At 45.2% G+C, this 15651-nt stretch overlaps 1 protein-coding gene across 32 annotated transcripts in view; it reads right to left on the minus strand.

The window, feature by feature from the left end:
* Positions 1-8343: 8343 nt before the first annotated feature.
* Positions 8344-15651, minus strand: part of ANK2 (ankyrin 2) — a 375969-nt gene continuing 368661 nt past the window's right edge. For 31 of the 32 annotated variants that reach the window (XM_064450596.1, XM_064450601.1, XM_064450620.1 and 28 more), the window contains 2 exons: positions 14449-14631; positions 10552-10695 (listed from right to left, as the gene is read on the minus strand). In XM_064450596.1, coding sequence (XP_064306666.1) covers positions 10681-10695; positions 14449-14631 — 198 coding nt within the window. In that variant the 3' untranslated portion in view covers positions 10552-10680. Of the gene's footprint in view, positions 10696-12805; positions 12898-14448; positions 14632-15651 lie in introns of all 32 variants that reach the window. The other variant, XM_064450621.1, reaches the window with a different exon arrangement.

Here is a 15651-nt window from a genome sequence, read left to right on the forward strand (position 1 = left end):
GCTCTCTGCAGGGGCGGCAGGGACCCCCGGCTCTGTGCGGCCCCCACGGACCCTTCGCCGGGGGGATCCTGACGGGGGGAGCGGTGGCAGCCCGGCCAGTCCCCGTGCGTCCCCGGTCCCGCAGCTCCTCGGTGCGGTGCCGGGGGTCCCGGAGGAAGATGCGGCGTGGCCGTGCTGTCACCGGGAGGGCCACGAGCCAAACGAGCACCCCCGGGGCAGGGGGCTGGTGCTGCCCAGCGCTGCCTCGGGGCACGGAGCTCCCTCTCGGGGGTCCGCAGTCACTCCCCACTGGAGAAATCGCTTCTCTCGCATCCTTTGGGTTGGCACAGTGCGATGCTTTCCGTGGGAAACGCCCAGAGCGAGGTGCTGGGCTCCCCCGAGGCTGGTCCCGCAGCCCCCACACACAGCCCAGGGTCTCTGTGGTGCCCCGGGCCGAGCCCCCGCAGCGAAGCTCGAGCCCAGCCAGCCCCGGGGACCTGCTGCTGTGGTGATGCCGCAGGCTCTGGCCGCCCCCATGACCAGGGGCTGGCCCAGGGCATAGGAGAGCAGCAGCTTCCCCATAGCCCAGGGGAGCTCAGCAGCCCCCAACCACCTACCTGTATCCCCACTGTCCAAAAGGACCCACACACCCCACCCCCCATCACATGCCCTTCCCCACTCCGCCCCCAGCCAAGCCCACCCCAGGTGTGGGTCCTTTTCATCAGTGGGGAAGTGCCCCCACCTGTGGGGCTGCCCCAGCTGCTGCTGCATGGTCTGGAGGGGCTGGGAGGCAAACAAAGAGAATGGAAGAAGGAGAGAAAGGAAGAAAAAAAAAAAAAGGAATAGAAAAAAACGTAGAAAAAAAACCTGAAAAAAGTAAAAATAATAAGCACAAAAATAAAAAGTAGAGGTTCAAAAGAAGTAAAATGAACAGCAGACCCAGCTGCTCCACCCCATGGGCAGCTGGTGGTGAGGAAAGCTTGTGACGTAACAAAACTGACCCCACTGAGCCCTGCCTTAAAAAAAAAAAAAGCAAACCACAAAAAACCCCTCTAAAAAAACCCCATCCCAAAAAAGAAAAGCAAATCTCCCAAAGAAAGCGTTCCAAAACCGAGCAAAGCAGCAGAAAAGCTGCCCGAGCTGCTGAAAAGCAGCAGAAGGCATAGGTGCCGCAGAACTTCGCCCCACGCCCCCCCCAACCCCTCATACAGGCGGGCGCTGTACGAGGGTGTGCGACCCCCGCCCGCAGCCCCACGCGGGACCCCAGCCCAGGGGCAGCCCTTGGCCCAGGCCACGGGGCAGCTGCAGGCTGAGCTTGGCCTCAGCGACGGCGTCCCTGTGCCCTGGGAGGGGGGTCTGGGCCGCAGAGGGGCCCTTTTTTGGCTGGTGCCCGTCTCCAACCGAGCGGCTTTGGCCCCGCGGGGCGAGGGGCGGGGGGGTGCCCCGCTGGGCGAGGGGCTGGAGGGCACGGCCCTCGCTGCGGGGTTTGTGCCGGGGGAAGGCAGCACTGTGCGGCCCCACGGGCTTTACATCCATTTCACCGCCCCGGGGCCCAGCCCTGGGCACAGGCGCTCACCCGAGGAGCCCCCACGGCTGGGCGGGACGGGGTTTCATCCCCTTTTTCCCTTCCGGACCCTTCTGGCAAGCCCCATCCCTGCGGGTGCTGCCCGAAGAGCAGATTCGTCGCCCGGTGTGCAATGAGTCAACAAACACACACCCAGGAGAGCCATCGCTTATGGACTGCAGGGTTGGGCCAGCCGGGGAGCGCGGCGGTTTTCCACAAATCAGGCACCCCAAAGCTGCTCCTTCGTTGTATTTGTACAGTAAATTCATACATATTCTCCCCATCTAATACACATTCATTCTATACGTCATAGGTTGCATAATGGCATTAGATCGCTCCGCTTCACTCTACTTCAGCTCCTCCTGCACACGCCTTCCTCTCTGCGGGGTCCCTGGTGGGCTTTACGGATGAAGCACCCTAACCCTTCATATCCATCTATCGTCACGTGTCACCTAAGGACAACTCAAGGCTCTTTTCTCCTGCCAACTCTCCTTCATTTTCTTCCGAAAGGAATGCTTTCCTTCCATAATCCTACTTTCAACCAGGAGTGTAGAGCAAGAGTCAAATATTGCCAAGAGAGCTGCTGTTATTGCTTTTTCAATGGCTTTCTATGATGATAACCAAGTTCTTCACAACTGTTATCTTCACCAAGTCACAGAGAAAGAGAAATACACGGAAAGAAAGGTTATACAGCGCTGAGGTATCTCTGCTGCTCTAACCTGCTCGCTGTCAAGCACAGTTATCCTCTCACAGGATAGTTTCATCATCCGCGTTTCCTTTGGAGTCAAGCCAAAATCCACATGCAGGGATGCTTACAGCATTTGGAGTTTACCACAGGCTCAGAAGACTTTGGCTGGCCTCACACAGAGCAAACATCAAACCTGGTGGTATGGGTGGCTGGAGGGGTCGCTGGGTGCTACAAACCAGAACACCAGGGACAGAGGCGGAGATATCATACCTGTGATACTGCTGAAGGCCGTGCACTAGTTCAGGACAAGTAAGAGCCTTTTCTGTTTGTCCTTTGGTATTAATTTTACAGGGTTTTATGCCATTTCTTTTGGGTACAATGCACAATATTTTAGCCTGTTACTTTCACCCTTGTTCCACAGCGCAAAACCCCGTTTGAAATCTGATGGGTGATCAATCCAAATGTACACAGGTGGGAAAGAACAGTGATTTACTCTGTAGGGAGTAAACTTTCAAGTGCTCAGAGTTGGAGGAAGGTTACAGGAAGAGATCAAGAGATAGACATAGATGCACACTTAATTTTTTTTTTCAGCATCTAAAAAGCAAAGGCTGAGGCTCCTGTAAAGATGCTTTTGGCCCTTTGTACGTACTTTTTATTGCAGGTGAGGGAAAGCTTTGCATTTGCATTTGATTGCAGAGGCCTGGGTGAGCGGCCTATGTGTTTCTCATACAGGAGTTTACTTTGGCTAACTTTGCTTTTAGCCCCTCTTCACTACTGACTGATTCCCTGTGCTAAGTGCATCGGGACAAACTGGAAACACCTGTGTGATTCTAGTCCATTGCAAACGGCATGGGAGATTAAGAAAGCCAAATCAAAACTTCAGGACTTTCAAAATGCATTTACTTAGGCGCAGAAAGCAGTCTTCGGTTTTAAACAGATTTCCTAAGCTATTGTCAGTGATTTAGCGTGGTGCTTCTTTCCCAAGTCACAGGAACCTGGAAGCATCTTAAACATAACTGGTTGCCAGAGAAAGTCACGTTGAAAACAATTGCTTTTCCTCAGCACCATAAACCTCCTCAGCTGGCACAGAAATATCTTGAGCCACCTGTGCCGATGTTAAGTCTGAGGAGTACATGGTGTAAAACCTCTGGGGAAAGAGGATTTGGTCCCGCATTTTCAGATTTGTTAATTCTAACTAACCAAAATTTTATAATGGCTTGTGAATATACAACGCATGGAAGTAGAAGGCTGCCAGGGACCAGACGGCCGTCCCAGGCATCCCCTGCTTGTATATTGTTTCTTTTCATGTCCATTATTGACTACAGCAAGAAAGGAGATCTTGGGCTACATGGTCAGTCTGGTCCAGTGTCCCTGTCCCTGTGTAGTAGGTTTCCTAGGAAATAAAAGACGGGCAACCTTGAGTTGCTACTTTAGGTTTTAAATTTTTTTTCTTTAATGCTGTAATGAAAATGTGTTTGAGTTTCTCCATGAAGAGTCTTGTCTCACAGAGCACCTCTCGCTTGGAGGGCAGTGTGCTCTCTATCCTCTTACAGCAGTGTAGCAATGGTTTGGGACAAACTGAGTATGGGAAGGCCATGTATTACTTGCCTTAGATTCTGTAGAGATGGTTTAAGTAACTTGGGATTGGTACTAGAATGTAAGAAAGAGCTCCCCTTGCACCCTTTTGAAGGTGCTCATACTGTAGAAGTCTAGGTATTTAGGTCCAGGGCCTGCGTACCATGAAACACATAAAATTAATTTATTTAAAAGTGCTATCAGAATTTTGATTTCATGAATACCCATGCAATCTTAATATTAAATGCAAAGCAGTTGTCCTAAAAGGCAGGAAAGGAGGGGCTGCAGACATGAGCAGGCAGGAATGGGCTGGCTGGCAGATGGAGGCCTCATTTCTCCCCAAGTGAAAGGGTTGTCTTTTATCGCTCAGCACAGGCAGGAAGCTAGAAAGGGGTCTTCAGCACCTTATATCCCACTTCTGTGTGTTGTGTGTGAAATTATAGTCCCTCCTGCAACCACGAAGCCAAGTGGAGGGATTTGCTTCTGCTGCTCGGTTGCCTGTTTCTGGGTTCAGAAACAGCGGGATGATGTGGTGGCACGTGGGGTGATTGCTGGACGTTGTCTCCTACGTTTCAACCAGCTAGACAGTGGCTGAGGGAACCTCTGAGGCATGTATGAGGAATGCTTAATCTTCAGCACTGCTGGAGCCTTTTACAGCCTTTTTTTTTTAACAAAAATTTAATCCCTTTATTCTGACTGCTTGTGCTGTGGAGTCATGGTGACACAAGACCATGAAGCTGAAACCGTAGCATTACAGAGGAGGCGATAATGGTCATGGTCAGTCACCTGCTGAAACGTGAAGAGCAAAGCACAAACACAAGTTAATGAATTGGCTCGAGATATTTCTGTGTGTGCTTCTTTGCTCTTTTTAAATAATTTTTTTGGTTTTTATTTTGATGTGGGGAGAGTCCTTGTTGCATCTTTACCCTTCAGCTGTATAAAAGTTGAGCATCACCTAACCAAACTTAACATTTTTCCTTCTCTGTGAGGTTTGTATTTACTACTACAACTGTATTAGTTCAGTAAAAGCCGTGGTGTTGCACTGCAAATCTGGCTGGTTTTGAGCACACCGTGCGTTCTGACGCATTACAGCTGGTAGTAGGTGCTGGTGCTTCAATCACTTCAATGAGGTGTGTTTAAATGGTGTGTCATTTTTAGACTCATACCCCATAATTATAGGGAAGAAGGTTGACGGGAGCACTCTGTTTTAGCCCTGAGCTCAGCAACAGCGATGTTTGCGCTCCTGTAATAATCACTCAGGTATTGATTTAGTAAACAGAGAAAGCTGGTGTGAGATACATCAAAAAGACCCTTAAGTTTGACCAAGAAGGACGTTGGTTTTGATGGATTGGATTCGAAAAGCATCCAAAGGGGAAAGGGAGTTGCTCTCTGAAATCAAAAACCTGGTGCCCGGCGTTAGACCTGGAAATCTTGTGTTAGTTCTGATGGAGTCAATGGGTCCAGGGTTGTTGTGTGTGCATGGGTTTTGTTTGGTGGCTGTTGTGGGGGTGCGCGTCCTTGTTCGGGGATTTTTTAACAGCTAAAGAAGATTCAGTTCTGGATAGTAAAGACCTGGGTCTTAATAGCCCCACAGTGAGCAGGCAGAGTGGGTGATGTTCTCGGTGTCCTTATGGTGCACCAGAAATACATTCAAATATAGCTCACCTTACTCCCTTTTTCTGTAGAGACCCCATTAAAGCAACCTGTGTTTGACAGTCTCCTAGGAAGTACTAACTGCTCTCTTGCTAGTAGGAGCAGGAGGCAGACCTGATGCGAAAAGCTGAGGTGGGCCAGACCCATTGCTGCTGCCACTACTGAAAAGCAGAGGGTTAGACCTCAGGAGACAAACCAGATCTGTGCAGGGGGCTGAAAAAGGATGGCAAAGGTTGAGGATACAGCTTCTTTTTGTGGTGTTGATGCTTCACTGACAAAAATTGCAACAGCTGGTATCCTTTTTACGAGAGACATTTTGAGTCCTGACAACTGTTTTAGCTTTGGGCTTTTCTGAAACGCTGCTTTCTATGCCAATGTGCTTGCAGCAGTCGCAAAGTTCATAGCTGGGATATGGTGGAGGTTTTAAGGTGATGATGCAGGTGAGGGCATCTGTATTTAGTTCCTTAGGGAAATATGTTGTTCTTTGAAACGGCTTGCTATCAAAGGCCTGAAATTATAGGCTGTAGCACGTGGAGTATATATATTGTACCTACAAAATTCACTGCTTACGTAGGTATGTGATGAGTTGTTAGCTGTAAATTCAGTCTTTCTGGGTTTTCTGGCTCATTTAATTCTTTGAGTCGTAAATAAATGTGTTCCAGCTGGCGTGATTCGGAAAGCACCCACAGGTTCTGCCAGGATGCTCCACTTCCTCACTGCAGTTTTATGGAATACATCAACTAAATAAAAATCTCACTGGACAGATGTCTCAGATGATACATTCGTTAGTTTGTCCCTGTTTTGCTGAAGCGGTACCACCTAGTCAATATAAGGAGACAACAGCCACGTGACTCTGCGTGTTCCACACGGGGCTCTGTTTAGCGGTAGCTAGTGCCAGGATCCTCAGAGAGGTTAAAATAGCTCCCTACCGATCATAGATCCAAACCGCCTTCTTTCAGGGTTTGCTGGGGAATAGGGGCAGAAAATAACAGAGGCGCTGCTCATAATGTTCCCATTTTTGAGCTGGCTTACAGAGCTTACAGTCAGACTAAAAAAACCTTGATAATACAAACATTTTTTATAAAACTCTTCAGTTTTACAGGTAGGTTCTGGATGCTGTGTATTGGTATACAAAAATAAAAGCCTTTCCTTTTTTCTAGGTGGAAAGGAAGAGTGAGTTGGTACCCGAACTGTTGCTGCCACTTATCAGGCCACGACAAGCACAAGGTTAGTCCCTGGATTTCACAACGCATGTTTGCTTAAAGGAAAAAAATTCTCTGACTTTATAAAAGGTGTTCGCTTTCAGATATTCTTTAGCAGAACTGGCCGGAGTCTTTCAGCAAATGAGTGTTTCTATTGGAAAGCGCTGACGGTGAGGTTGAAACTAGTCAGGCTAGGATTTAAAACCATGTTAAAAACACTGATACCCTCCCTCTGACACGCGTCCTGTTTCCTGTCGTAACTGAACGCTGCAGCACGACGAACACGCAGCGCGGTTCAGCGGGGCTCACCCAGCTGTGAAGCGTGGCTGGGGGCAACCGCATTCCACGCTGACACCTACCCTGGCACCCACAGGGAACGTGGCTGCCGCTCTGTACTGCTTATGCTCGACATGGCCTTAACCTTCCAAAATTCGTTAAATAAATTGGAGTAAGAGAGTACATAAATATCGTGCTGGCAGTACAGCCATTACTGGCGCTCTGCAGCTGACACATGTTCTGATATGCACAGGATGGAAAAAATAAAGTAAGCTTTATCTGCTCTTTCTGAATTATTATATTTAATAGATCTGCATGGGGGAAAAAAAAAAGCTTGTTTTCATGTTTTGCAAATGCTGATTCTGCAATTATTTCCTATTTGTCCTCAGATTAATGTCATGGTCGTGTGGTGGAAGGGTGTTTTTTTAAGGTGGAGTTGTTTGCTGCTTGTGCGGGGGCTTGAGCTTGAGTTGGTTTTGTTTGATTGGATTTTTTTTTAATACAGCTGTCTTTCACTGGGAAAAGGAGGGGAAAGAGAGGAAAAAGTCAGTAGTCTTTGGCTTAGGTACCCACCCCGACGGTGTAAACCATGGCGTGGTCTTGCTATGCCTGTCACAACGGATCGACCTGCGGTTTGATCCCCTACTCCCGCGCTCTGGGTGCAAGCTCTGGCCCGGCCTGCGGGCACCCTCCTGCTCTCGGCAGGGAGTTCAGGTGCGCCTCTCTTGGGCCCTTTTTGTCCCTTAATCTGGGAGGTTCAATGACTCTGAAGTCTGGCAAAACAACTCCTTAAATTGATGGTTTCTCTGCTACATGAGAGGTAGGCAGGACTCCTTTGTCGGCCGTGAAGGTAGCGCGTGAGCAAAGAGTGGGGATGCTGCAGCAGTGACCTGTTACACAGCCAGAGATCCAGCTGCAGTAACAGAATTGGAACAGATTTACAGTGAAGAAATTTAAGTTGCAGCAAAACGGACTCTTCCCAATATTTTCTGTGCGTTACAGGGATGTAAGACGTGACAGAATTTCACCCTATGTTTTTCTTCCCTTTCTTCTGGTTGAGAAACTCTCAGTAGCGGGCACTGAAAAAGTAACTGACCATAACAAACAGCCTGGGCCATATTTGAAGGAAGATGCACAATTTGAGGCCCAATAAAATAACTAGAAAACACAGGTAGATACCCTTTCGAAAAACTAACAACAATGATGTAAAAAATAATTTGTATCTGACTGTTTTAATAGCTGACGTTTACCAATCAGTGCTGAATAGCAGAACTAAAAAGACAAAAAAAAAAAAAATCTTAGGGAGCTGGATACAGAGAAGTTGTAATTATGATAGTTCAAGCCAAGGTACCCACATGGGTGCTGTTCCTTTTTATGCTGCACTGGCAGTAAAAGAGAGTGAGCCGTTATTTCTACATTTAACACTTGTACATTTTTATTTAGTTAAATCAGCCATTGTACACATTGCAGCTATGTATTGTTAGTGTTGTATTTTTTTTTTTTTAATTTTTAACTAATACATGCCCTCATAGATATATTCAATTAGTGTTATCACCATGGGAACAAGATGCTGATTCGTCAACTTAAAATTCACTTCTTCTCACAGTATTCAAGTTCTTTGATAACACAGCAAAAAATCAAAATAAGAGGTGAATAACCATTATGTTGTTACACAGAACATCATCTGCACCGCAAATAACACAACAGAAATGCATTTCTTTAGAGCCCCATCCTTGAAGATCATCCTGTGCTGTCTCTGACAATAAGAAAGCCATGATGCGTCGTGAAATGTTTCATCATGGGTCTCATTCGGTTTGGCTGCCAAAACACTTCTTTTTTTTGTTTGTGTGGTTTTTTTTCCTGCCTGCCAAAAAAGTGTCAGCGTGGCACCTTGGATTGGTTTTCCTGCAGGAAGCCAGAACTCCCAAGATGTTCTCACACTTTTGGCATCGTTACCTTAATGAGGAAGTGCCTTGTTCTGAGCACTGAGTGAGTCATTAAAAAAAACCCAGTCAACCCTGTAATAATGGAAGGCCAGATGAGCTTGGAAAAAGTACTACTGCTGGAGGAGAGGATTTGCTTCACTCTGGTTTTGAGTATGCTATTAAAAAAATCAAATAGCTATTTAAAAACATTTAGTTTATATGTGTGTGTGTGTGTGTGTGTGTGTGTGTGTGTAATATATGCTAAAACACTACAGAGCTCCCTCCATTAAATATTAAGGAATAGAACACCCAAAATGTCAGATCTCTATGTTCCCTTTTTTTGAAAATAAAAGTGCAGACATGCTATCATGGTTTTCAGAGGGTTGGTTTAGAAATATATATATTTTATATATAGATAGATAGATAACAAAATATGAACAGAAACTGGCTTTCAAGGATTGTGAGCACTTTCTCTTTAAAAAACACTTGATTGGAAGATAAAAACTGCTCGCTCAGTGCTAAGAGGGCTAAACAAGCTGACATGATTATAGGAGGGTTTGGCTTTGACCTTCAAATGCCACATGCATGTATCGGATAAGAGGCAATCTTGATAAAACACGGTGAATTAATTATTCTCCTCGTATAGTGGGTAAGTCTTTCTCCCATAGTTATCTACAGTGCAGTGGCCAGCAGGAAGTACCACCAATAAGACAGTGTGGTTTGCTAAGCAGTGATGAAAACAGGAAACTACTGTAGTTATAATTGTTTAATACACCCTGCCACATGTCCAGATCTAAAAGATTTTAATACCGTATGCAAATGTGCCATAGATATAGCTGCTAGCGAGTTGGTTACCTAATTGGGTATTCTGGTTGTTTTTTTTCTTTTCTTTTCTTTTTCTGGAAATCTTTAAGTGGCTGTCCGAAGGTCTTAGAAGTATTAATGGCCACAGTCAGCTGTTACCTCATGAGAACAGCTTGAATTTCCAGGTTTTTAGCCTGACTCTTAGAGCCTTTAACTATAATAGATCCCTTAAACTGGAAGTCTTACGGATGCAGTAGGTCTGCAGTGCTTCCTCCTTAGTCAGTCTGTGTTTGCAGTCGATTGTGTTAACATTATTTTATTAATCGCTCTTCAGCAGTGTCAATAGACCTTGTAATCCATGATGCTAATTGTAGTCGTAGGCAGTGTGTTTTCTGCAGTCTTGTAAGTCCAAATACTCTTGCTATATACAGTTTACATGTTAACTCCCTTTTTTTATGATGCATGTACATAGTCACTTGAAGAGGCCTGTAGCTGAAGTTGGCTTGACAAATGCAATTTCGTGAAGCTAGTGCAGAAGCAAAGGAACAGCGAGAAGTGGCGATGCTGACAAATTCCCAGTACAGCACAAAGACGACGATTCGGTGGATAAATCATCCTGAATGAAGGATGCTATCTTTGGTCACAAATTAGCTTACAGGGTAAAAAATAACAAAAACCCCAAAATCAAATACGGGGAGGGGAAGAAATGAATTCACTGCATCTGCACAAGTAGAAATAGCAGTGTCTTCCAGTGATTATGTAGGTAACAATGTCTACACCTAGAGGAGATGAACGCTGCGTACGGGATGGGTGGTTATGTGGTGTTGCTGAGGGGTGGCAGCTTCTCACTTCGCCTCCTCTTTCCAGTCCTCTTTGCAGAAGTGTCTAAGAAGCTGCTGGAGGTCATGTTGGAGGTCATCCTGTGGTAGCGCTTCTGGTGTGTCTTCCAGCTCTTCTATGTGAACATGTTTTCCATACCGATCCTTCATCACAGTCCTCTTCTGTGTGCTGGCTTTACTCAGTGTTGTCCTGAAACAAAATAGATGGGAAAACTGTCTTTAAAAGCCCACAGTTCCTGAAGGTTTTAAAAAATGCTCCTTTTCAGCTGCAGCTTTAAGGCTTTTTCATTCCAAATAACATGGGAAGAACTGTAGCCGGCAGTTTAAACCAGCTACTGAGCTCAGATATTCGTTATGCATTCTGAATACAACACCCACCACCGCTTTAATTTGCTTTCATAATGCAATCTAATAGCAATTAATCTCTATATGCTGATTAAACATAGAGTTTTAGATGCCCAGCAAAAACATGCTGTAACACACCGACATGCAACGTATGTTGAAATTCACACAAGACCTTCCCGTTGGCTGTATTTAACTTCAACATACAAGAGTTGTCCTGTACAATAGTAATTTAAGCTGGTTAATTTCTTGAACACTTACTTCTGAGCAAGTCTTACTTCTCACAGCCAGTAAAACTACATTTGTGCTGATCTAGTGTCCTGAACTATTCTGTAAATTACTGTCTTACCTCATCGGAACCATCTTGCTCTACTAGTCAGAACCTTAAACCTCACCGAGGCCCTTCCAGATCTAGGCAAATAAATGTAGTTGTTATAGGACAGCTGGGTGTCTCTTTCTTAGCCTTACCCAGAAGCCCAGTTTTTGGTCAGTGGTCTCGGGAGAGGACCACGGGAAGCCAAGCACATTGGAAATTCCTGCATGCTCGGCCTGGAATAGCTCAATTTGACCAAGAGGTCCCTCTGTTAGATGGAGCACTTTGACAAGAATGCACACCCTTCGTCCAAAAGCAGGTGCAGCAGGTCCTCGGGCTCTCAGTGGGTCCTTGTGACACCACCCCTGCTAACTCAGAAACTGGTGTGTGTTTTACAGCTTGTTACAATTACAGGCACAGTTTGGTCAGGACGTTCTGTCAAATGCTAATATTGGCTTTACCACCCCAATGGCCACTATCAATTCAAACGGTCTGAATTAAAAGGTGTGTAAAGGATACATAGCCGGTAGCAGCCTTGGCTCAAGTTGTGTGTGGTAGGAACGAATACGCTTGCTGTACTACAGTAGCTTTTTTCTTTTGCTCCCAAATATTTCCCTACTTGCCCTGCCTCATTCTTTGTAAGGCTCAGCTGTCACATGCGTACATCTATATATCTCTATCTCCATATATCTGCTCATCTATTTTAATAATATTCAAATTACCAAATAATCATGGAGTCAACTGGCATGAAAAAAAATATTTTTGAAGCAACCTGGGTTGCTGCTGTTAACTGCAAATCACGCCGTTACCCTTGTATCGCCTCCTGTGAAATCAGCTAGGCAGCGATACCCCTTTGTACTGGGTCCAGCCAGGACGCAGTTAACCTTCTTCATAGCAGCCTTCGTGGTGCACTGTTTTGCATTTGGGTCTGAAACAGTGTTGATAACAGACCAGTGCTTTGGCTACTGCTGAACGGTGCTTACACAGCATCGATACTTGCTTGATTTTCCCCGCTGGCCGCCTCAGTGAGTAGGCTGGGGGTGGGCGAGACGCTGGGAGGGCACACAGCCAGGACAGCTGGCCTGAACTGGCTAAAGGGATACCCCGTACTATATAAAAACATGCTCAGCAATAAAAACAGGGTAGGGGAAGAAGCTGCAGGGGCCGGGTGGGTTAGATTGTCCGATATGGCCATTGCTCAGCGACTGGCTGGTTATCAGTCCGCTTGTGGGAGGTGGTGAGTGATTGCCTTGGCATCACTTGCTTGGTTGTTCTTCCCTCTTTCCTTCACTTATTAAACTGTCTTCATTCAACCCATGAGTTCTCACTTTTGCTCTTCCCTGTTGTCTCCCCCATCCCAAGGTGGGGCAGGGGGGTTAGGGAGCCGCTGCGGGGTGCTTGGCTGCTGGCCAGGGTGAACCCACCACAACCCCCATTCACCGAGTGCTTTCAAGCGAATGCAGACCTTTCCAGTGCATATATCCCTTCCTCTAACAGAACGTTAGTAGCAATCTTTAGTACTTTGGCCAATAAAGCTTTAAATGCTGCCAGTGGTTTCACTGCAAGCTCTCACTAAAATCCACTCATTTGTTATGAGTTTGTTAATCCATTTCTAGTAACAGTTCATTGACATGCCAAGCCAAACCTTTTAATAATTGATCCATCCTCTTTCATGATTTCTTTCTCTACTAAAGCGGGCAGTTGGACTTTCATTTGGTTACCTGTATAGCTCAAAGCCTCGAGTTAAAACATAAACTTCAAATTAAAACAAAACCCCAAAACCTAGGACAGGAAAGGATTGCTCTTCATACCTTAGTGCTTTATATTAACGAAGTTGAACGCTGAGAAAATGTTGAATAGACAAGTAAGAGAAGCATCTGCCTGTCATTTGCATCCTATCAAATATTCCTCACATGTACAGATCAGGTACAGTTTCTTGTATAGGATAGTTTCGTTTTACTGATATTTGTACTCAAGCATGTCTTGGCACTTTCTTTTCAACTTTGAAGTAGCCCAACTCAAGGCCTTGCAGTACCACCCTTGCAGGGCTCATCCTTTGTATCTGTTTATGATAGCCGCTACAGCGACCTTTTTCCTGTCACAGAAAACACTCCTCCTTTTCTAGCTGTTCCCACTGCCCCCTTGAGCCGCCTGTTCTCGGTGCTAGCAGCACAGCGACGGGTATACGTAGAAATGGTGGGTGATACCTTCGAGCCTCGACTATACTGAAATGGGAGAAGCAGGGAATGGAGCATGGCAAAATTTTCCCGAGAACATCTGCTGCTACTTCATAGAAAACAGAAAAATAGAAAGAAAAAAAAAAAAAAGGCAGGATTTTTATTTTCCTTTTGGCTGGGTGTGGGCTTGTCTGCGGTACCTTCCGCAGGCTTCTTGATTTACTAAAACGGAAGCTGCAAGCTGGGAAAAAAAGCGCCTTATTTCCCAAGGTGTTTCTTTGAACCTCTACATGACAGGTTTTGCTGCTTGTTTTGTTACTGCCAGGGCAGATGGATCTGGCTGCTGGGCCTATATTCGTGACGGGAAACGTGGCATCTCAGCCTAACAGCTTAGCGCTTGCTGTCTTCCTGCAAGCTGGGACACCATTGTATGGCAGAAAATATCCAGGCCGTGACATTGTTGCATCTCTGTTTTCATATGCTATTTTGTCAAAATAAAAAACCAAACCAAGTGCTTACGTTGCATCTAACGACACAAAACTTTTATCCACCTGGATCTTTAAGATGTGTTTTACACGTGTCATTCAAAGGGACAAGGAAATGGATTAAGAGTGAAGTGCTATCAGTTCCTTATAGGAAAAGCTCTATTAATTCAACAACACTTTTCTATTACTGGAATCTCTAAACTGATCAGTGAAAGCATAAAAACAGGAAAGGTGCTAATTAGCTTGGTAGATATTTCTTCCTTTCAAGGACAAATACATCAACAGACCCAGAGAGTAAACTTAAATGTATCAATTTCTAAAATCAGCTCCATGCGTGGTAACATATGAATGAACTTCTTTAACAGTAACCACGCCCATGATTTCTAACAACTTTACTTAAAGCCTCCGTGTTTTTTTTTTTTAGAATTTTAAAATGTTTCATAGCGAATTCTGTAATGTTAGCTTCCCCCACCCCTTTATATACTAAACCTTTTATAACAGGCTGAGTATAACAACAGAGATTAACACTCAGTGGCTGAGTATGACACTTCACCAACGAAACTTTCAACAGAGTAGAATTTGTCGCCAGTTACGTTTTAATATTTATATTTAACAGGCATTTTTACCTCTTCAAAGTCCTCTTTGGCTGACGGAAGATCAGTAGCTAAGCTAGCATCCCCCAGGTGTTTCTCCATTCTCTCTCCTTGTACTACAGTGGTCTTTATGACTTTACTGACCTTCCGGCCTTCCACTGGTTCAGACTGGAATTTGGAGGCACTAGGCAAAACAGCAGGCTCAGACAAGGTCACCTGTAAGGTTCGAAAGCAGAAGCAGACTGGATGTGAATTACATAATGGACACTAAGAAAGGGTTTTGTAACTCTATCATTCATTCTTAACCATTGCCATAAAGAACAAGAATGTAAGAAGTGTCTCACTTGCTATGTGTACGCATCAACACAGTCAGTGTACATTTTATTACCTGCTTTACGGCTCCGGAACGAGGCACTGTAAGCTAACATGCCAGTTCAGAGAGCAGGAACAGCCTTGGATAATTTATTCTGCTGGCAGGGTGAAAACTGCTTCTGGAACCTGAACTAGGCTGAGGGTAGGAGGGATATTGCTACCCTCCACCACGCCACAGGCTGCCGTACTGGCTTTCCTGCCAAGGCCACTGGAGTTACACCGAGTAACAGGTGGACCTCTTGGCTGTGAATCCTTGCTGTACTCACACAGGCAGTACCAATCAGTGGTACTGCTCGATCCCTTAATTTTAAGATATTCTTCTGAGCTCCTGTAAGAGTTCCTTGGTTTTACAAGTCTTCGCTCAGAAGAATATCTTAAAGCTTCTGAGAACTCTTACAGGAGCAACAGTCCAGAATATTAAAATTTCTTGTGAAAGTGACAAACTTGATTTTATTTACAGTACTTTAAAAATATACTTTTTGTTATACTAATTTAATGTATATGGGTTCCATATGAAAAAGAGTAGCTCTGGTATGGTCAACTAATTAAAAAAGCTACTTTGTTTTTGCGTTACCTTACTCCTAGAGAATTAATTCTGATGACTAACTCCGCTGACAGAGAACAGCAATTACTTCTTAGCATTTCTAATGAACGCTTGTTAAATGTTGCTTTCAGCTGCAGTACTGCTGAAAGCAAGCCCTATTACTAGCTTCTGGCCCTCGATCACAACCTTAATTTTGCTAATACAAATGTCTGTAGGGCTACATTAGTTCCCGTGAACTAAGGCAGAACAAGATAAACCAAAACGTACTTACCTTTTCAGGTTTTCTTTTTAATTACCTGGCTCTACAGATGATATGCATG

The sequence above is a fragment of the Phalacrocorax carbo genome, chromosome 4, assembly GCF_963921805.1.
Source record: "Phalacrocorax carbo chromosome 4, bPhaCar2.1, whole genome shotgun sequence".
NCBI lineage: Eukaryota > Metazoa > Chordata > Aves > Suliformes > Phalacrocoracidae > Phalacrocorax > Phalacrocorax carbo.